The sequence below is a fragment of the Equus caballus genome, chromosome 1 (genome assembly GCF_041296265.1).
Source record: "Equus caballus isolate H_3958 breed thoroughbred chromosome 1, TB-T2T, whole genome shotgun sequence".
Taxonomy (NCBI): Eukaryota; Metazoa; Chordata; class Mammalia; order Perissodactyla; family Equidae; genus Equus; species Equus caballus.
This window is the reverse complement of record NC_091684.1, coordinates 44,151,433-44,174,267: the sequence shown is the minus strand read 5'-3', so window position 1 is coordinate 44,174,267 and position 22,835 is coordinate 44,151,433. Positions and strand designations below refer to the sequence as shown.

The 22,835-nt window shown below is 41.6% G+C and overlaps 1 protein-coding gene across 3 annotated transcripts; it reads left to right on the top strand.

Moving 5' to 3' along the window:
- Window positions 1–3,957: 3,957 nt before the first annotated feature.
- On the top strand, window positions 3,958–10,336 carry MBL2 (mannose binding lectin 2). 3 transcript variants are annotated; one of them, XM_014732958.2, is made up of 6 exons: window positions 3,958–4,105; window positions 4,480–4,571; window positions 5,175–5,367; window positions 5,769–5,885; window positions 7,512–7,580; window positions 8,346–10,336. In XM_014732958.2, the coding sequence occupies exons 2-6, from the start codon at window positions 4,560–4,562 to the stop codon at window positions 8,720–8,722; spliced, it is 768 nt and encodes a 255-aa protein (XP_014588444.1). In that variant the 5' UTR covers window positions 3,958–4,105; window positions 4,480–4,559; the 3' UTR covers window positions 8,723–10,336.
- Window positions 10,337–22,835: the final 12,499 nt, after the last annotated feature.

The following is a 22,835-nucleotide window of genomic DNA, read 5'->3' as shown; positions in this document are numbered from 1 at the left end:
TGAGCATCTGCTGCTCCTTTACAAGATAGAGCTTTGCCTTGTTCCTTTCCTCTCTCATCCTAGATAAAATTTATTAAAATAACTCAATCATAGAATTGCCTCAGCTTCTTGACAGCGTCTTATCCAGCGTAAACACCCATTCCTTAATCCTTCCCCCAAAATCACTTAACACAAGGCCAAATCCCATAAAAATCCCTCCTGGCAACCTATTACTGAGAAGTCATATGGCTTACCATCGTATGCAATATCCTGTTTATAACGAGTACAAAATAAAAAAACTAAAAGGAAAAAAGTCAACTCTATTTGATTATAGGCGTGTTCCTGGTGGTCTTTGCCTGGAGGGCACTGACACGTCCCCTTCACTGTCGTTGTCCTACTCACAGCATCTCTGTGGGAAGGAGAATCAGTCTCAAAATCCTCTTTTACAGATGCCAAAACTGAGGCTCAGCCAGAACATGTAATTTGTCTAAACTCACAGTCATGAGCCCAAACCAAGCCTTCTGATTCCAAATCTCAAGTCATGCCTCCCAAATGGGGCCACCTGAGAACACTGCTTCTCAAGGTAAGAAGCCTATTGTGCAATGAAGGCTTATTTTAAGCAGGCTGGCGTGGTGAGCTGCATGCCATGCACTCTTGAGTGTGGACTAGATGGAGGCAATCACGGCACAGCCATGGCAGTGGTGTCCTGGTTCACAGATGAGGAAGGAGGATCTGAAGGAGCCGGAACTTGGTCAAGGTCATACAGCCAGGAAGCGGCAGAGCTGAGATTCCATCCCAGGCTAGAATAAAGGGGGCAGGTAGTTGTCCTACAGGTCAGAGAGGCACCATCTCTACAGCCCTCTGTGAGGTGGATGTCTGGTGGAGGTGCCAGAGTGGAGGTAATCTGGGAAAGGCCTAAGGTCCAGAACAAATGTGCACAGTGGCCTTATCTCTGAGACAGAGTGCAGAGTGGGTAATCAGGGGCTAATGCATGTAGAAAGGGTACTTCATGATGGGAAAGCACAAAAGAGACCAGAGAGCAGGAAGGGGTTCATAGCTGGGCAGCACCCAGAGCAACTGCTCAACTGTTGCCCTGACTTACCACCCAGATGCCCAAACCTTCCCAGCCCAGTTCCAGGAAATGTCAGGGCCTGGAGGGCAGCTTGCTGACCTCTGGCCTAAGTGTTCAATAAAAACAAGCACTATGATTAAAGCCGGCACCTCCAGCAGGACCTGGAGTCAGCTATCTTAGTCCATCTCCTGCCACTTTGGAGCAGGAGCAAGGGGAATTTCTGGCTGCTGAAGGGTAAGGAAGAGGGATGAACAAGTGGCCTCTAGCCTTTTTTGGGCCTTGGATCTCTTGGTCTCCGTCATTTGCTTTAGACATGTGGCTCTGTGCCACCCTGGGTGCTTTCTAGGCACAGGGATGATTCAGCAGGAAGCAAGGAAACTAGACCCTCCACAAGCCAAGGATGGTCCAGTTGGAACAGACCTGGAAGGGAATCTCATTCCCATTCCTTCTGGTCTTTGGAGGCCTCTCCAACACCCTACCACATGGCTCTGCAACCTCTGTATGAAGCTCCCATGAGGGGCTTCCTCACCTCCCCAGGCTAACATGATATTTTATGACAGATCTATTAGAAATGTTGTTCAGAACTGAATCCATTGTGCTTCTTAAAGTTATTGTTCCATCCCTTCTAGATTGACCCCCTTGACCACAATCACAGGGTTCAAGTGACTTACCCACAAGATACCCGTTATCTCCCCCAACATTGTTGTTCTTTGGCCTTTGTTTCCTATCTCAGTTGAATGGCACTGAGATATGCAAGTCAGAAACTTGTATGTCCACAAAAATGCCTCCTTCTGGCTCACCATTTCACACCCAACCAATTCCCAGGTTCCATCAAGTATACCTTGTAGATGTTTCTCAAATGTGTCCACTTTCTTGATCCAGCTCTCATTACCCTAAATCTGGCACTATTATCTGCTTCTTAGGTGATAGTAAGCTCTTCCTTGCAGGTCTGCTTTTTTCCATACCTGCTTCCCTCTCATCTTTCTCCACTCTGTAGTCAGAATAAATTTTGAAAAATTCAAATCTGATCATCTCTCCTCTATTGGAATTCCTCTAGTGACCCTTGGGAGGAGGTCCAAACTCTTCAACACAGTTTATAAATCCTATTGTCAACCTGCCTCATGTCTCACCACTTGGATCTCACACTGTAAGGCCAAAGTGAATAGTATTATCATTGGGAATCTGGCCTACTTTTTCTCACTTTCAAGCCATTGCACAGACTATTCACATTGTGAAACTTGGACAAAGCATTGAAGGGAGCAGAGATAGTCTTTGGAACACCCACAACTTCCTTGAGTCTCCCTTTGGAAACTTTTTCTTTTGAAATAATTTTGGGCTCACAAGTAAGTTGAAAAAATAGCAAAGAAAGGTCTCACGTGCCCTTTATCTATCATTTGCCAATGATAGAATCTAACATACCACTGTACAAATATCAAAACCAGGAAATTGACATTGGAACAATTTAACAATAAGATATGGATCTTATCTGGATTTAATCATTATTTACTTGCATTCTTTTTTTTCTTGGTGTATAGCTCTATGAAATTTTATCACAATCATAGATCTGTGCAACCACCACAATTAAGATGCAGAACTGTTCCATCACCCCCAATGAAACTTCTCCATGCTGCACTTTTACAGTGTAATCCTCCCTTCAGCCCGAATCCCTGCCAACTGCGGACCTGTTCTCTATGATTGTAATTTTGTCGTTTCCAGAATGTTCTATAAAAAGAATTATGCAGTTTGTAAATTTTTTAGATTATATTTCTTTTATTCAACATAATGCCCTTGAGATTCATCCAAGTTACTGTATGAGTCAATAGTCTCTTTTGTGTGTGTATTTGAGTTTTCCACAGTTTATTTATCCATTCACTTGTCAAAGGATAATTGGGTTACTTCCAGGTTTTTTGGCTATTAAAAATGAAGCTTCCAAAATGTGGTTTTACATATAATGGAATATTACTCAGGTTTAAAAAGAAGGAAATTTTGATATATACTGCAACGTGGATGAACCTTGAAGACATTATGCTAAGTGAAATAAGGCAGTCACGAAGACAAATGCTGCATGATTCCACTTATATGAAGTACCCAGAATAGTCAAATTCAGGGAGACAAAAAGTAGAAGAGTGGTTACCAGGGGTTGGGGATTGGAAATGGGGAGTTACTATTTAATGATACAGAGTTTCAGTTAGGGATGATGAAAACGTTCTGGAGATGGATGGCGGTGATGATTGCACAACAATGTGAATCTACTTAATGCTGCTGAATTTTACACCTAATAATAGTCAAAATGGTAAATTTTATGTGATGTATATTTTACCAAAATAAAAAAAAATAGAAAATAAATTAAATGGCTAGAACATAATATTATGTAGTATAAGTAATATGAAGGAAAATAAAGCAAACCAAGAGGAAAGAGAGTGGCTCCATGGGACTACTTTGGAGGAAATGGTCAAGACAGGTTTCTCTGAGACAGGAGTATTTGAATAGGAGACAAAGAGCCAGCCAGCGACACAATGGAGGGGATGTCCAGGCTGGGAGAACATCAAATATAGAGCCTGAGGCAGGAGTGGTCTTGGGGTGTTAAAGGCAGCAAGGGGTCTGCCGTGCCTTCGTGGATGAGTATGTGTGCACGTGTGCATGTCTGTGTGTATAGTTGGTGTGCACAAGCGTGTGGGGGCATTCTTGGGTATCTTTATGTTTCTCTGTTGGAAAAAGGGATCTTCACAAAACTAACAGTGTGCCCTACTTATGGTGGCTCAGCAACGAGAATTGCCAAAATGGATGGCAATTTGAAGGAGGAACTGTGCAATACTAAGGCGAACAGCTGCTGAGCACTGTGCCAGAAACCCCTGGGAAATGTTCCTAAAAAGAGTTTAGTGCAGTCCCAAGAAGAGTTGTTTATTAATCTGGAGTTGAAGGCTGCGCCCACACTGCCCAGTTCACAAGGTTGATTGGGCTGCAGCCTCTTCCCACACCCTGAGGTATCTGCCAGAACCTCCAGCTGGAGGGTCAGCTTCCTTGTCTCTGCTTCCCTGCTCCGCAGAAGCCCCAGTAAGTCCTTTCTGTTGAATGGATCTGGGGTCCTGAATCAAGTGTCTAGGCCTTTGACCTTGGAGGCCTAGAGGAGGCTTTCTAGGGGCTGGGGGTGGGGAGATGGCAGGCAGAAGTCATGCTGAGGATGTCTCTTTCTCTGTTTATGATGGGGCACTTGCGACTTTCCTGGATTCACCTGACCATTTGTAAATGAGACTGTGCCTTTGTATTTGAAAACAGCCATGAAGTATTAGACCCATGAGGCTGCTGAAATTTCCTGGGGAGGGATAGCTTTGAAAGAGAGCTTTGAAAGACAGAGGAAATGTTAAAGTTGAAAAATGGGAGGGAGAGTCAAGAAAGGTGGTCTAATTGCCAGTGGTTTTGACTTACAGAGCACAGAGAATTCCTGCCAAGAAGTTGAGGGGATCTGGCACCCTGCCAGGGCCAACGTAGTAAGAAATTTCCAGAGAAAATGCTCCCCCTGGTAAGTCTCTCTTGCAGTGGGAAATAAAACATCAAGAAGAAGCAAACTCAAGTGAATTCTGGGCTGGGTTAGTGACTAGTAGCGACTCTTCCTCTCTGGATCACTAGCCTGCAGCTTAGTGCCTGCCGGTGAGTAAATGTTGGTTAACCAGCCCTGGAGGGAAATGGACTGCCGAGATATAAGGATGGGATGCAGGTGGTAGATGGGTCTAAAGGGGAGAGGTGGGGACGAGAGGGCGTTCCTACAGATTCCTGGGTTTCCACTTGTTCCCCTTCCTTAAGCCAACAAGCATGAGTGAGCTGGCAGTGTGCAGGCCCACTTGCTCTCATGAACACAGGCAGCATGCTCACAGCCTTCCAAAGGTAACACCAGAGGCCTGGGCACTTCCTCCCAAGGGCCCCCACTGCGTTTTGTTGTGTCTACCTTTGTTGAAGTACTAATCACACAATGTCACAAGAAGAGTTACTTTTCCAAATCCCCACTCTGGAGGCTGGGAATGGGTACAGTACAGCACAGGTTATAGGACAGGGGGCATGTTTGGTAAATACATGTCGATTAACTGAACAAGATGAAATACGCTTCCTTGACTTCCCACTCACCAAGGTGAGGACCATGATCCTGTTTCCATCGCTCCCTCTGCTTCTCCTGAGCATGGTGACAGCATCTTGCTCAGAAACAGGATGCTGTGAGAACGACCCAAAGACCTGCCCTGTGATTGCCTGTGGTTCTCCAGGCCTCAACGGCTTACCAGGCAGAGATGGGAGTGTTGGCGCCAAGGGAGAAAAGGGAGAACCAGGTACACCTTGGGCTGTTCTGTCTCCGTGACTCTTTGCCTTCCAGACAAAAATGCCTGGAGATGTGAGAAGGGTAACATCCTATTTCGGTAGGCTATTTTTCTCTCAACTCTATGTTATACTTCAAAACAGAGATACAGCTCTGATTTTCTGTCATCCCAGACTTCCACACAGGAGTTGGTGACACGTGGCTATCCTGCCTGCTCATGGAGTTGGCCCTCAAGGCAGGCATCCCATGGGGCATAGGAGGATTTTCTACTCTGGGTCATTGGAAATAATGGCTTAGACAAGTTGGTCCTTGTGGATCAATGTCTCCTTTCTCAAGGGTAGGGATTGGGCATCTAACTCTTGGAGAAATAGAGCAACATGGATACTGATTCGTGTTTCCTTTGTCCTCCAACAGGCCAAGGGCTCAGAGGCTTGCAGGGCCCTCCTGGAAAACTGGGGCCTCCAGGAAGCCCAGGACCCCGTGGGTTACCAGGAGTACAGGGCCAAAAAGGAGACAATGGAGAATGTCCAGGTAAGGAGGCTACCTAAACATGGTCTGAGGCTGAGGCCACCCAGGGTCCTGGGACTTTGAGTACCAGTTGGGAAGCGTTTCTTCTCCTGGTGATTCATGGGAAGATGCTCAGCTCTGCTTCCTGACCCCGCACCCTCAGTCCTTTCTAAGTTACTTAGAACCTCAAAGGATTCCTGTCAATGCCTGAGTACAGACTTATAAACCCTTCAAGGCCACTCCCTCACCAGGTTTCCCCTGGAGGGGATTTTCCTTCAGCTGAAACAATCCACTGTGAGGCTCTGGTCCAAAAGGGAGAAAGTAGACCATTTAAGTGTCGGAGTTACTATGCCTGTTTTCACAACAACAGCGTCTACATGATATGTCAGTTATCTTTTACTTCATAAGAAACAAAGGAAAAAACACGACCATTTATTTAAATCATAATTCTGTGGATCAGCCAAATGATTTCTCTGCTGGTCTCAGCTGGACTTATTCATGTCTGTGGTCAACTGATAGCCAGAGGTCTCACTTACATGTCAGGCTATTGTTTGGGTGTCAGCTGGAGTGATGAGGATAATTGAACCACAGGTCTCTCATCATCCAATAGGTTTGCCCAGGCTTGTTCACATAGAGGTCATTACAGGATTCCCAAGATTAGAACCAGTAGAAGGTTTAAGGCCTCCTGAAGTCTTAGAACACATACATTATTGCTTCTGTCACATTTGGTTGGTCAAAACAAATCACAAGGCTAGTCAGGTTAAAGGAATGGAGAAATAGACTCCATTTCGTAATGAGAGAAGCTGCACTATATTGAAGCCGTTTTTGCCATCTATTACACTTGGTTTGCCTCATGCGCTCTCCGCTTGGATAATGAGCAACCCACAAAAATCTTGGTTTACTGATTAATAAAACAAACTCAAGAAAAATCAAAAACAAAACAAAAAAGCAACAAAACCTCTCCAAAGACAAAATCTATTTTTGTTTTATTTTTTTCTTTTTTCAGGAAGATTAGCCCTGAGTTAACATCTGCTGCCAATCCTCCTCTTTTTGCTGAGGAAGACTGGCCCTGAGCTAACATCCGTGGCCACCTTCCTCCACTTTATATGTGGGATGCTGCCACAACATGGCTTGCCAAGCAGTGCCATGTCCACACCCAGGATCTGAACTCCAGAACCCCGCGCCATCAAAGCGGAATGTGCGAACTTAACTGCTGAGCCACCGGGCCAGCACCCCTGCAGTCTTTTTTAGTCAATATTCACTGGCTCATAATAATTCCCCAGGAGATTTCTTTTGATCTGTGATAGAGCTATTTATTTGGAAAAAAAACAATTAGTGAAGAGATTGGTGTATGGAGTGTTATCACGCTAGGTCATCAGGAAGTGTATGTATGTGTACATGCATGTGGGTGTGTATGCATGCATAAAGTGTCTTTAGATACCTTCAACAGATGAAGAGTGATGTTTTGGGCTGGCTGGAAATAGGGATACTTTTCTTTCTTTTTTCTTCTCAGTATTTATCATTTTCCTTGAAAGAGCAAATATCAATGTAAAAGAAACTTTTTTTTTAGTTTTAAAAAGATAGCCCACTGCCTTGTGGTTCTGAGATCTCTTCTCAACAACTCTCTTTCACTTTGTTTTAATTTTCTAGATCATGATCAGAACCTAGCTGCTTCAGAAAGAGCAGCTCTGCGAGCAGATTTGGACCGTATCAAAAAGTGTAAGCCTTCTCCCTTACTCTTCAGGCAGCTGGAACTTTGGGAAGATGGAAAGCAACAAATATTTATTAAATGCATATAATTGTCTAGTAGCTGAATAGGGGTTTCTCAAATTCTGATTTCTTGAAATCCTCACAATAGCCTTTTGAGGAGGAGCAGAAATGGAGGCAAAGGGAAGTTACCCTGCTCAAATGCACGGAGCTAGTCAGTGGCAGAGGTAGTTTACAGGCTGGAGTCCATCTGACTCCCTGATCCTGTTCACTCTGTCTGGTCACTGAAAATGGGACCTATGCCCCTTCATTATGCTGGTGTTGAGTCCTGGCAATGGGGCCTAACCTGGTCCTTCTGTGCCTTCCTGGCCCAGGGCAAATATTCTCAGACATTTTTGCTTATTCAAGTTACTATTGAGGTAGAATTCAGAATTCAAAATTATATGTGCTCTAGAACTCTCATCCAAAGGGACAAAGACCTTTGATTCAGTCTCTCTCTTCAGATTACAGTTGCCAGATTTAACAAATAAAAAGACAGGATACCCAGTTAAATGTGAATTTCAGATAAACAACAACAAATTTTGTGTGGTATAAGTATGCTCTCAAAACTGCACGGGAGATATTTATGGTAAAAAATTTGCTGTTTACCTGAAGTTCAAATTTAAGTGGACATACTGTATTTTATGTGACAACTCTACTCTAGAAGCATTTATCCAGAAAAATATCTTGGGCTGGGCTCAAAGACAAGCCAGCGTCACCTACATTCTTCCATTTTAGGGTTGATCTTCTCTCTGGGCAAAAATGTTGGGCAGAAGTTCTTCTTTACCAATGGTGAAAAGATGACCTTCGACAAAGTGAAGGCTCTGTGCACCCACTTCCAAGGCTCTGTGGCCACCCCCAGGAATGCTGAAGAGGACAAGGCCATCCAGGAGGTAGCCAAGGGAGACACCTTCCTGGGCATCACAGATGTGAAGACTGAAGGCCAGTTTGTGGATCTGACAGGAAGGGCGCTGACCTATGAAAATTGGGGCAGCGGTGAGCCCAACGATGCTAACTCTGCGGAAGACTGTGTGATGCTCCAGACGGATGCCAAGTGGAATGACATCTCCTGCTCCGTCTCCCTTTTGGCAGTCTGCGAGTTCCCTGTTAGTTAATATATATAATTACATTAATCAATATATTAATAATTATCTAATATATATTAATAATTATCTAATTATGTTAATTATTGACATAACAATAGTGATATAATTTATATGATATTAATTAGGCTGTATACTTTTATGTGAATAGTGTTAACTTGCTAAGGTATAAAAATAAAATGGTTTCATTTTTTCCATTTACTATAAACACCTGTGCTCCGGTGAGCTGTCATTTCTCTTTGGGTAGAGGTCTCCCCTAGTGACACCTGCCTAACCTAATTCCATAGCTTTTCAGCGAGTCTCAGTTACCAAATGGACCTATTTTGTAGCTTTCTTTCTGAACTGTATTTTATTTTCTTTTTAATGAGCAACATCAGTATGTAAAAACCATGAATCTCAAGTGAACAGGTAGAGTAATGAATTCTCACATATGTACACCTTCTAGATTAAGATATAGGACATTTCAAGCACATAGAAATCCCTTCATAACATCTCCTAGTTGCTATTGCCAAAGGTAAATACTATGTTGACCTCTATTATAATACATTAATTTTGCCTGTTTATGAACTTCATATAGATAAGAATCATACTATGTATACTGTTGTATGGTTTGCTTTTTTCATTCAAAATTAAGTCTGTGAGATTCATTCATGTTGTTGCTGCTCACAGATTTTTCATTTTCATTGCCACGTAGGATTCTAGTATATAAATATACCTCAATTTATACTTAAGCTATTGTGAATAGGCACTAGGACTGTTTCCAGTTTTGCGCCATTAAGGAAAAAACTCATGAACGTTTCTGTATTGTCTTGTGGTAGACGTATGCACTGATTTCCCTTGGCTGTCTACCCAGGGGTGCAATTGGTGGGTCGTGGAGTAAGCATGTGTTTGATTTTGGTACATACTTCCAATTCTCCGAAGTGATCATATGAACTTACACTTTCACCAGTGATGTGTGTCAGTTCTAGTTGCTCTACACACTTGTAAAGAGTTGATTTTTTAGTCTTTTTAATTTTGGCTATTCCTGAGGATGTAAAGCAGATATCTCACCATGACTTTGATCTCTATTTCCCTGACATGCAATCACGTTGATCACTTCTACATATGCTTATTGGCTGCTTGGATAGCTTCTTTTGTGAAGTACCTGTATAAGTCTTTTGTATTTTGTTTAAATTAAATAGCCAGTATCTTTCGTACTGATTTGTAAAAGTTATTTGTATTTCTGGATCTATGTCCTTTTCGTTTGTATATATCACAAATATTTTTCAGTTTGTGACTTGTTCCCAGTGTTGACTTTTGATGAACAGAAGTTCTTCATTTTAACAAGATTTTCCTTCATATTTAGTACTTTTTATGCCCTGTTTAAGAAATCTTTGCCTATTCCAAAATCATAAAGATATTCTTATATGTTTTTTCTGGTAGCTTCATTGGTAAACCTTTTACCTATTTCTAGTAGATATCCACTTGATACAGTATTATTTGTTGGAAAGATCACTTTTCCCTCATTGAAATAGAGTAGTGCCTTATTGTGATTGTATATGTGTGGGTCTGTTTCTGGGCTTTCTGTACTGTTCTACTGTTTTATTTGTTGTTGCTTGTGCCAATAATAAACTATGTTAATTACTATGCATGTATAACAGAAATTGGTATCTGGTAGCATATGCCTTCCAGCTTCGTTCTTCTTTAAGATTGCCTTGGCTTTTCTTGGTTATTTGTGTGTCCATATAAATTTTAGAACCAGCTTTTCAATTTACACACACACACACAAACCTGATAAATTTTCCATTGGGACTACATTGACCCTATCGATCAATTTAGGCAGAATTGACAACTTACTACTGAGTCTCCAGTCAATGATTATAGTGTATCTCTCCATTTAACTAGGATTTCTTTAATTTCTCTTACAATGTTTTGAAGTTTTTAATTTAGAGGTCTTACATATCTTGTTTTGGTGGTTCTTAAAATAACATATTTTTAATTTTTTTTCCTACTGTTTGATATTATTATATTCAATAGCCTCAATATGTTCATTTTTTAAACCTAATAGGTTGTAGATTCTTCTGGATTTTCTTTATATACAACTGAGTAATCTGAAAATATGGCAGTTACCTCTTCCTTTCCCTGTTGCTATATCTTTTATTTTTTTCTTGCTTTATTGTACTGATTAGCAACTTCAATACAGTATTGAATAGAAGTAGCGATTGTGAACATCCTTGCTTGATTCATTTAAATGACTTCATTTTATTTTAGTTATTAAGGCTTAGTCTTTCTCTTTTTCAAAACTTCAAACTCATGTTTAACTCAACTCTCTTCTCCCACCTCCTTCCTGAGAGGAGGGATGATGACTCTTAAAATGACGGTTGTAGTAATTGTCTGTTCTTTCTCTGTTTTTACTGCCACTGTCCTAGCTCATTGTCAGTAGATTCTCTGTGGATGGATGGGGTCTCCATTTGCTGAAGACGAGCTCAATCCCAATTCCCCTTTGCAAGGCTGTTCCTTGTGAAACTGGCCCATACCTGACAGCTGCTGTATATATTCCTCCGTGACATTTAGCCATGTCCAAAAATAATCTCACACTCAAGGGATTAATATTTGTCAACTTTGAAAGAATCCAAACATCTGTGAAAATGGCTCCTGGAAATGTGTTCAATGATTTAAATTCTGGCAGCGTAGGATCTCCTGAGGGGAAGATTTTAAGCACAACAGAAAGTCTTTGGAGGAATTTGGCATGGCGGGCTTCTCAAAAGAAAGTCAAATCACTTCCTAAGTTAGGAGTCAAATCATTGATAGAAACAATAAACACGGTACAGTGTCAGCCACTGTCTTCCCAAGTCTAGTACTGAAGTGTTGCTGAGGAAATATCTGCTATTGTGTTAAGTAAGCTTCCAGAGACCACCAGAATAGGCATAGGCAACAGAAGGGCAACGTAATGAAGTGTTTCACAGTATAAGTTCTCCAGCCAAGCCTATCTAAACTGGATTCGCAGCTCTATCATTTCATGGCTGTGACATCGAACTAGGTAGTTAACTTCTCTGTGTCAACCATTCACCTGTAGCTGGGAGAAAATAATGATCCCTATGACATGAGAATTTCTGAGACAATCAAATAATGTCTAGTAGAGTGCTAGGATATTACATTTTAAATCTTAATCCACTCAGTCCTGTCTGTATGTATATTTTTTAATGAGATCATATGGTTATGTAATAAACAACATTTATTGATTTTTGAAAATTAAATCAACCTTGCTTTTGTTGAATAAACTCCACTTGGCCACATTCTATCCTTTGTATATAGTGCGGTAATTGATTTGTTAATAGTTTAAAAATTTGCATCTGTGTTCGTGAGAGATAGCGGATTTTTTTTTTTTCCTGTAATGCCTTGCTAGGTTTTGGTGCCAATGTTATGCTAACTTCACAAAACGAGCTCTCAGATTTCCTATTCTCTGATGTAACTTGCGTAAAATTACACCTTTGTGTTAGAAAAATTCACTAGCGAAGCCATCTTGCAATGGTTTTCTTTTTGGAAAGGTTTTTAATTTCAGATTTAATTTCCTTAAGATATAGATCTATTCATATTTTCTATGTTTTTTTTTGTGCAGTTTTGGCAAGTTCTGCTTTTTCAGTGTATTTGTCCTTTTTATCTGAATTGTTAAATGTATTGGCATAAAGTTGTTCCCCATATCTTCTTATTTGTTTTTAACGTAAGTAGAGTCAGCAAGATAGCAATGTCTCCGTTACATCTTTCATGATTTTTCTCTCCTTTTTTCTTAATAAGTCCTTCTGGAGGTCTGCCAATTTTATTAATCTTTGTCAAAAGTTGCTTTTTTAATGTAACTTTTCTCTATTGGCCTGGATGACCAGTTTCCTTCGTAGCTGCTCCTATCTTTCTCATTTCCTTGAGCTATTCTTCTTTGGATTTACTTTACTATTCTTTTTCTAACTTCTTTTAATTGACATTTAGACAATAGATTTTCTATCTTTCTTCTTTTCTAAAATATTCATTTAAAATTATAGATTCCCATCTAAGGGCTTTTTCAGCTGCATTCCACGGGTTGTGATATGCAGCTTTGGTCATTATCATTCAATTTAAAATATTCTATAATTTTCATTCTGATTTCTTCTTTGGTCATGGTTTATTTATAGGTTTATTTATAAGTGTGTTAATTCTCAAATATTTGGTGATAACTTTAAAAAGTTATCTTCCTATAAGATGTACAGTTTAATTATACTCTGGCTAGAGATATACTTCATATAAATTCAATTCTTTGAAATTTGTTAAGACTTGCTTTTATGGCCCACTTTATGGTTAAGAATGGTAAATGCATGAAATAATGTGTTTTCTTCATTTGATAAGTGTATCATTAGGTCAGGATATTAATCTTGTTCATATCTTCTGTATTCTCACTAATACTGAAAGATGCACATTAAAATATCAAATTTTGATTGTATATTTCTCATTTTCCTCTGTCAATTTTTGTTCTCTCTATGTTGAAGCTATATTACCATGCACCTAAAAATTTAGGATTACTGATGTTAATTCACCTCATCAGCTTTATTTTGTTTAGTATTTGAATGCTATGTATTTTCTCATCGTTTTGCATTTACCCGTTTCTGTTCTTCTGTTCAGAGTGTTTCTTTTACTAGTGTATAGTTGGCTCTTCCTGAAAATCCTATCTGACAGTCTAAACTAGATTTATACCTCTTTCATTTAATGGTTACGTGATCTTGAGCTAGATTTTTATTGAAGAATTTAGTCCATATAGATTTAATTTTATTACTAATAGAATTGGGTTGAAATATAGCATTTTTAAAAATTTTTATCAGTTCCATCTGTTGTTTGTCTCCTTATTCCTTCTTTCCTGCCTTTTTTAGATTAATCCCTTTTATTTCCATTTTGTCTCCTCTACTTGACATTTAGCCAGATAATTTTACATTATTGTTTATTGCTTACCGTGTAGATTACAGTATGTCATTGTCTCATTATAGTGTACTTAAATTAATACTTGAATATACTTCCCAAGCAATGCACAAACCTCTCCACACTTTCACTGCTTTTGTTCTCCTCCTGCTTTCTATGCTGTTGTTGTTACAGATGCATAAACTCCACAATAGTTCTTATTATCATTGCTGTCTAAACAGTTAATGTTTTAGCTTGTGCACATTCCAACTTCTTCATCCCTTCCTGCTGTTTAGTGCTGCCACTCAGGATTATTTTCTTTCAGTGTGAAGAACTTCCTCTCAAGTTTTCCATTTGTCACATGTTCTCTATGTGACTGCAAAGTTTTGCCATTTTCTCTTGCCCCCAGTATATTCCCTTTGCTCGTTTGAGGCTAATCTCAGCCCTTGCTCAGACTTGGAATGCTTCCAAAGAAACAAATAGCTAACGATAAGCAGCTCAATTTGGAAGCACCATTCATAATCTAGAATTCCATTTACCTAGTTTTCAGTGCTTTACAGTACTATGATATGATTAAAATATGATTTTGAGTAATTTTTCTGGCTTTTTCTAATTATTACCGTGGGAGTACTGGCCTCCTGAAACTACCGTATTCTATCCAGAAGCAGAAGTCCCATCAGCCACTTAATTCTCTAAATCAGTCTTTTAAAAATTTTTATTAAGAATAAGTTCAGAGGACCCCTAATAGCTATCTTCTCTCTGCCTGCTGCCCGACTCTTTACCATGTTTACAGAAAAGACAGCATTTGGATTATATAAAAAATGATACATTCAGACTTCTGGTTTCCACTCCGACATCTAAAGGGCTTGGAGCTCATGCTCCCATCCTCATAACAAAAAAAAACCCCAAACAAGCTGAAATTAATGCTTTTTCTTAGATCTGTTAGAGAATTGAGTTCACACGGCAAACTGTCTAAATGAAATCTCTGTCCCTCTGTAGTAATTCAAGACTGAAGAATTTAATTTAATTCTCCCTGATGGTCCCACCTCTCATATCCTGGTTCTGCTCAGGCTGAGCCAGAGGAGTTTCACATCTTGTGAAGCCTGCATCCTTCTTTGGCAGCCCAGCCTAGGCCCCCTACCCTTGGGGTGGACATGGCTCCTCCAGCCCTCCAAGTCAGGACCATTAGGTCCCAAACCTCCCCTTGTTCCATTCTTTCATGGTTTGAGACATTGACATGACACTTGAGATGGTCACAGGCCACATCCACGAATACAAGAAAACTCCACTGCAACCACAGCACATCCCAGCAAAAGTGGTGGTCCCTGTTACCATCCTGTTATGTGCCAACAACCTTGGTAGCAACACGGAAGCAACAACTGGAGGCTGCAACATGGACAGGAAAAAGAGGAAAGAGAAAACCTCTCAAACCCATCTTCATCATGACGACACCCCGTCAGGGCCAATGCTCAGGTCACACTCTGCCAGTTTAGACATATTTGGGGGAAATTTCCCATTTTGTGGTTATTTTTATCAGAGTTCCTATAATCTCAGGGAAAAATCACCTTCAAATCCTGCCTCGCCTTTGAGATGCTCCAATATTTGTGAAAAGGTAACAAGTTATCTCCTGAGATCCCAAGCTTTACCTTGACCTCATCTTCCCTGTGTGATCCACCATCATTATTAACATTTAAAATCTTCTGATCTCGACTTTCTCCTTCCAGTGAAGGGGTCTTCTCATGAGCAGACTCCACTCCCTCTAAGGGCGGGACATCCCACATGTAACATGGGATGACCCTCCTGGTAGAGTTCACAGCCTTATCTTCAGATGCAATGTCCTACCTTCTCTCAGTACTTCCCCCTTGGCAGAGTCCCACAGCTGCCACAGCCTGGTGCCTCAGAGCCACTGCTGCTTCTTCCCCTTTCATAAACCTCTAAGCTTATGGGGCTTCCCCCTTGGGGAGGCTCCCTTGACCTCACGTTTGTGTCTGCTGGAAAACTACCCTCAGGAACCTGAACTATCAATACCGCTGGGGAGGATTCTGAAGCAAGCCTGCGCTTCCAGAGCCTCTGAGGAAGACCAGCAAGTTTTCTTCTGTGGGGTCTCCCCTAAATCTGCCCTCCTGAAGCTTTGAATTATGAAGACCTGGAACAATTTGCTCTCTTTGGCATCAGAAACATTGTTTTCTGTAACGTTGGTTTTTGTTTGCTTTTTTTCTCTCTCTCTTTCTCTTCACTGTCTCCTCTCCTTTTTGTTTTATTTCATAAGACCTAGAAAGTATCCTCATTTATAAAGGACAGATATTCTTAGTGACTTGGGGTTAGGCAAAAGGTTCTTAGAGAGATCAGAGAAATCAATAGTCATTAAATGAAAAAATCAACAAAAATTTGATTTACTCAAAATTGAAGATTCATTTTATTTCTTAAAAATTAAGAAGACATATAGGCACACCATGGCCTAAAGAAAATGTTTGCAAAACATCTATCTGTTATAGGATATCCAGGATACAGCAACAACTCCCACAGCTTAATAACAAAAAGACAAAAATGGGCAGGGGTACTCAGGGATCCAAGGTGAGAAAGGAAGCCCAGGGCAGGGTGTTCTCCATGTCTTCTGTCAGGAATTCCCATTCTTTGGTGTCGTGAATAGAATAGGGTACCCTGAAAAGATCCGTTCAACTGTTAACCCCCAGGATTTGTGAACGTGACCTTATTCGGAAATAGGGTCTTTGTGGATATAATAGAGTTAAGATGAGGCCCTTATCCACTGACTGATGACTTATATGAGGATGGAAATTTGGACATAGAGAAACAGAGACACACAGGGAGAATGTCATGTGACAACAAAGGCAGAGAATGGAGTGATGCTTTAACAAGCCAAAGAATGCCAAAGATTGCCGACAGCCACTGGAAGCCCAGGAGAGAGGCATGGGAGAGATTCCGCCTCAGAGCCTAACAGGAGGAACCAATCCTACTGACACTCTGATTTTGGACTTCTAGTCTCTAGAACTGTGAGAGAATAAATTTCTATGGTTTTAAGCTACCCAGTTTGTGGTCATTTTTTCCAGCACCCCTGGGAAACTAATACACTTGGCAGTTGAGACTCCTACTCCTTCTAATGGCCACATGACAGTAGACTAGATTGTTACCTGGGGAACAGCCTCCTGAACTTCAAATCTTATGATGTGAAAGAGGGAGAGAGAGAGGGAGGGAGGATGGGGAGAGGAGAGAGAATGGAGGAAGGTAAAAAAAGAGAGGACTGAGATCTTCAGTGAGTTATTTCTCTTTGTCATCCAACAGGAGAATCTCTCAGGTGCTTTTTGAGAGCTCCAGAAAGAGTCACTCCTGGGTCTGGGCTCATATTCAGCCCTGGATCTGACCACAGTGAGGGACATCCTCACCTGGGGAACCCACGAGAAGGGAGTGAGCTACTGGGGAGCATGTGATTCAAGGCCTAGGGCCTGCCAGCACTAATTAGGATAGTGGCGACCTTGACTTTGACCCCACATGGGGATGTTTCCACAGGACTGAGGGTCAATCTGGACAAGGAGCTGCAGGCCACCCTCAGGCAGATGTTAGGCTTTGAATGAGAAGCAGGGGTGAGCCTTGGGGCCCAGGGAGTCCACGCAGCACTCAGCAGGACTTGGTTACTGCAACCAAAGTGAGTAGTGGGGAGTCTTCTGGGAGAGGACCAGGAGAAAACCAGAGGTGTTCACAGCTTGGGTGCCTCATACTTTAAGTTTTTGTAGAGGAGAGAATCAGGAAGGGACAAAAGGTGAGAAAAATCCTATCTCAGCAGAAGTAGGAGAGGTTTCTGAGAACCCAGGGTCATAAATAGGTTCAGGTAACTGCTCTTATTCTTTTCTCTAAGTTCCTGGCCAGTGCTGTGTAACCAGGCCCTTCCTTTCAAACCTGTCTCTGTAGGATTCTCTCCTGCATGTCCCACTCAACTCGTGTGCCACTCAGATGTCAAAAGATGAGTCAGAGGAATTGCTGATGAAGACAGGTGGCCAAACTCACACTGAAAGACAGCAAGACACACACAAAAGAAGATTAGGCAGAACCCTACACAGAAACACAAATATATACCCAAGAAACACTCGAAGAGACACACATTAAAAAAACAAATACATTTACAGCAAACATACATACATAAACAGACATAAATGCATAGAAGCACACACAGACTCTGATCAAAATCCAAACTTTGGCCCTCTGTTCTTCAGCTCTGACCTCGCAGGGATCCATGATCATGGTGGGAAACAGGCTCTTTTCTAGCAATGGGCAACTGGTTGGCAGCCATGGGAGAACTGTGCATCCACGTGGGGACCACTATTGCCACCCTCATGAACCTATAGGAGAGCACAGCCATCATCAGTTTCACAAAGAAGGGTAACGCTCATGCTTACCCGGGCCTGAGAGAGGCCCCACACCCAGGAAGTTCCTCTACATGGATGAGTCTCCTGTGCACTGCACCAGTTGGTACCCAGAGGTGCCTGATGGAAAGGCCAGAGGAAAATGAGTGGAGATGGGTCCCGGAAGGACATAAACAGGATGAAGTCCCATTTTACAAACTGTGAGTTCCACGTGCATCAAGAGGTCAAGATGATTAATGTTTGTTCCTGAGTGGATTCTCTCAGGCCACCCCTCAGTGCAGATACTGCTGTCTGAATAGTAATTTCCAGGTTAGGCTCCCCTCATCTGTACAATTTTATGTAACAATTATTGAAGTGGGCTGAATGATGGCCCGCAAAGGTATGTCCATGGCCTAGTCCCCAGAACCTAAGAATATTATCTTATATGGCAAGAGAGAATGTTACCTTGTATGTGATGTGATCAAGTTAAAGTTCTTGAGATGAGGGGTTTATCTTGTGTTTTCTAAGTAGGCTCTAAACGTCATCACATGTATCCTTATAAAAGAGAAATAGAGGGAGTTTGGAGATAGACACACAGAGGAGAAGACACACAGAAGAGGAGGAAGTAACGTGTCCACGGAGGCAGAGATGGGAGCCAATGAAAGCCTGCAGCCACCAGCAGTTGGAAGAGGCAAGAAATAAATCCTCCTAGAGCCTCTGAAGGGAGTGCATCCCCGTCAACACCTTGATTTCAGACTTCTGAACTCTGAGTGTGAGCAAATACATTTCTGCTGTTTTAGGTGATCTGGGGCTTTGATTAGGCAAAGGCTGAAGGAGGTCCTTGTCATGCATGGAGAGGCAGGGTTTTCCTTGCACTTGTACTGTTGTTCAACATGACACCACATGTGTTGCTTGTATCATTAGCCTGCCAGCCCTCCACCCCTGGGGGTGATTTTACTATGGTAAGGTGGCTAGGGTCACCTTCTGTGGACTCCTGGGTGCTAGGGCGCATGGGTAAACCCGTGAGAGTCCCGAAGCAGTGGAATGTGGATCTTGGTGGACTCTATCTGGTTGTCCTAGCTTGCTGATTGGTTAGGGGACTTATCTTGTTAGGCCAGGGCCTTGCAGATGACCCTATCTTGTTAGGCTGCTTCCTGTTTCAAAATCATCAAATATTCTAGAAGCAGCAGAGCCAGGGCACAATTTTCAGTACACCCCAGAGCTGACACTCAGGTACTGACAACGTGGGCGTTAGAGTAGCCTGCCTTCTAGGTGGTGAGCACCCTGACATTGTCAGTATGCAAGCAGGGACAGGAGCATTTTATATGTGACCAAAATAGAGCAGTGGGTGTTTGAATTGTTAAAAAGTAAACTGAGGCACACTAGAATTTATGAGTTTGAGCACACATTGATTTGAATAAGGGCAGCCTCCAACCAAAAGCAATCAGCAGTGCTCTGTTGACAGAAGCTAGGGGAAAGGTGTTTATAGAAAAATGTGGAAACAAAGCAAAGCAAAAAATTTATTTGGCTGGCCAGGGCTTAAGCAGTTGCCTTATTTGGGAAAACCTAGTTGGCTGTTTGTGATTGGTTGTTCGTAAGTTTCGTGTTCTCAGATTCAGGAGCACTGACTCTGGCCTCTGGCTTAGGTTTTGGTTCGCTTACATAAGCCACCAAGGCCTTAGAACCACCCCTGACTAATGGGCTCCTTGTTTAATTACTTTAACAAGGCTTAGCAAAGCTACAAAAATTTTGTTTCAATCAAAATCCTACGTGGAACACCAATACACACAAGAGGTTAAAGAGCAATTTCATCTGAAAATAATGATTTTTCATATTTTAAAAGTTCAAATTTATAACTACACAAAATGAGACAGAATGTTCTGGTAAACTTAAAAATCTTTGCCACCCAAAGTTATGAATAGTGACTGTAGTCTTATGTCGGCTTCCAGCATTCAATTTACTTTTTTTTATATCTGGCTTCAGTTTCACAATATCAAAACACTGAGTGACATGCGTAAATATTTATAAATGATAGCTGATGCAAGGTGCACTGGGGATCTTCTTAGTTCTAGGATACTTTTGGACACACAAAACTACCAAAGGCCACACTTGGCCCTGGCTCCTCTTAGAAGGACAGAAGGACAGGAAAGGAAACACAGCCTGTCATCTGGGCAGCAACAAGCTTTTTTCTGCAGTGGAAGGAGGTCTGAGAGCAGTTCACACAGCAGTCCAAGACTCTGATCTGTCCCCAAGTAACAGTTAGGGTGTTAAGGTGTGACAGAGCTGGATTACAAGTAGTGGCTTAGAAGAGCAATCCTGGCTTAGAAGTCCCACAGCCCTAATAGGAACCAACATATCTTTTTTCTTTTAAGGAAGTCATTGTGATTTATTTCTTATGTCTTGAGATCCATTTTCTTGATAGTAGCCTCTTTTTGTGTATATTACATATTTTTAAAAATTGTGATAAAATACACATAAAACTTTCCATCTTAGCCGTAGAGTCCAGTAGTGTGAAAAGACACTCAACGTCACTAGTCATCAAGGGACTGCAAATCAATGAGTTATCACCCCACATCTGTTAGAATTACGAAAAAACTTTATCAAAAAGTTGATAGATAAGTGTTGGAGAGAATGTGGAGAAAAGCGCACACTTGTATGCACTCCCATGTTCACTGCAGCATTATTCACAATAACCAAGATGTGAAAACAACCTAAGTGTCTGTTGACTGACAAATGGATAAAGAAAACGTGATACATACACACACACACACTTACACACACTGGAATATCATTCAGCCTTAAAAAAGAAGAAAACTTTGCCATTTAAGAACCAATATATCGTTTAACAACAGCTCCATAGGCAAAGTTTCTGGGTCTCCACAAGGGACATATGAGTTACAAGAGTCATCACGCTTTCGGAAGTCCAAAGGTATGTCTCCCAAACTGATATTTTTAGTCCATCTGTCCTCCCCGGTCAGAGGCAATTCATAATCAGAGGTCATTTTTACCGTATGCAATATTGCTCAGTGATACAGCTGACATTCTCTCTTTATCAAGTTTTTGGGCAAACGGAGCTAGAAAAGTAACCCAAAGTCAAATTCCATAGAACAGGAGAAAGGGTTTTGTCAACCCTTTCCTCAACACAGCGTCCTTTCAAACACTAGTGTTCTCAGACTGTTCCACGAGAAAGAGGAATTCGAACTTAAACACAAAATGACACATGACGTGATATAAACATGCCTCTGGATATCATTGTTTCAGCTGGGTATTAGGGTCATGGTAAGGACCAGGCACAGGCAGGCACCAAGTAGACTTGCCACTGCCTCGTCTAGCATTTAAGTGAGCTCAGCATCAGAGCTTCATCGCACTGAGCTCACCTGAACAGCAGACTGAGAGCGGAACTCATGGGGCTGAATTTCTGAAGTGATCAACATAGTGATGGACTAGGCAGTGGCACATTTCTGAGAGGTTCAAATGCATAGAGAAATCGTGGGAATGATTCTCTTCCCAGTTCCACACTAAGACACATTCCCCTGGCAGCCCAAGCAATTGTATTGATGGTCTCCAAATGTGCAAAAGTTGGTTTGCGCCACCTGTGTATCAGCATTATTTTTACTTAGTTTTACAGCTTTGAATATATTTTTTTGAAAATAGATTCTAATCCCACCTTTGCCGAAGGCCAGTAGTGCTTCTCTGCATCTCTAACGCACCATGGGACAACATGAGCATGATTGCTATTGGAGGGAAATAGAGTAAAGGCAAGGCCTGCCCAGGGTTGTCTCATGCTAGGGTTTGGTGACAGGCCCTGGGCAAGGTGTCTAGCCTGCTCACCATCGAGCAGGCTTCCTCCCTAGAAGGAAATCTCTGTTAGCCCCGCCTGACCCCTCTGGGGAGTTCTTCAGGGCCTAAGACCTCAGGAAAGGAGTCTGGGAAGTGGGAGGTCAGGAGACCATACCCCAGCTGGCATTCCTGTCTTTTTGTCAGTGGTAAACCTTTATGGCAGGAAGGCTTATAGAGCATCTTTGAAGATTTCATACTGCATTAAAATATCCGTTGTAGTCCTGGATTATTTCAATATTCATATAGACAATTCTTTCAAGAGTGGGATTCTTAATTCCTTGAGATTTTATGTTCCTTGGATTTTGTTCTCCTCCCAAATTCAGCACACTCCAGATCATACCTAGAATTGCTCATACCACAACTACATCTCTCAACAATTGGAGGTTTAAGCATCCCACTCTCTGACCACTACGTGCATCTTTCCAGCTCACTCCCTCCTGGAACCAGGTTCCTACAGTTTAGGACTTCCTGGCATTATGTAATCTTTGATCTGACCCTCTTTTCACTGCCCTTCACTGGCCTCATAGCTTCATTTTCCTCCTACACACTTAGATAGCAAGGTTAATCATTATAATCACTCTTTTGAAACTTCTACTTTCTTTTATTGATTCCCCACCTCTCCTCTTCTAAATGACCTGGGAAAAAATCTCAATCATGTTTAAATTCTACTCTCCATCTGCTCCTTACCTGCACCTGGAGAGCTGACAATAGCCATAGAGAAATATATACCCATGATGGCCCACTCACTGTAAATTCACGACCTCAGACATTGAGTGAGTCCTAAGTGTCACCCAATAATCTTGCTGCATTCATCTCCATTCACTCTCTCACAATCCCACCTCATAGCTTTAAACCATATTCTCTTTTCTTAAGTTTCCCACACTTTCTTCCCTCACTTTGGTCTCATCTAAGGATCTTGCTTTTTATTTCACTGCCAAATTGAAAATGATCAGAAAATAATTTCCTAGGTTTCCCACAATCAAACCTCCCAACCAGTTTGCATCAATGACCACAAACTCTGACCTCCTCCTCTC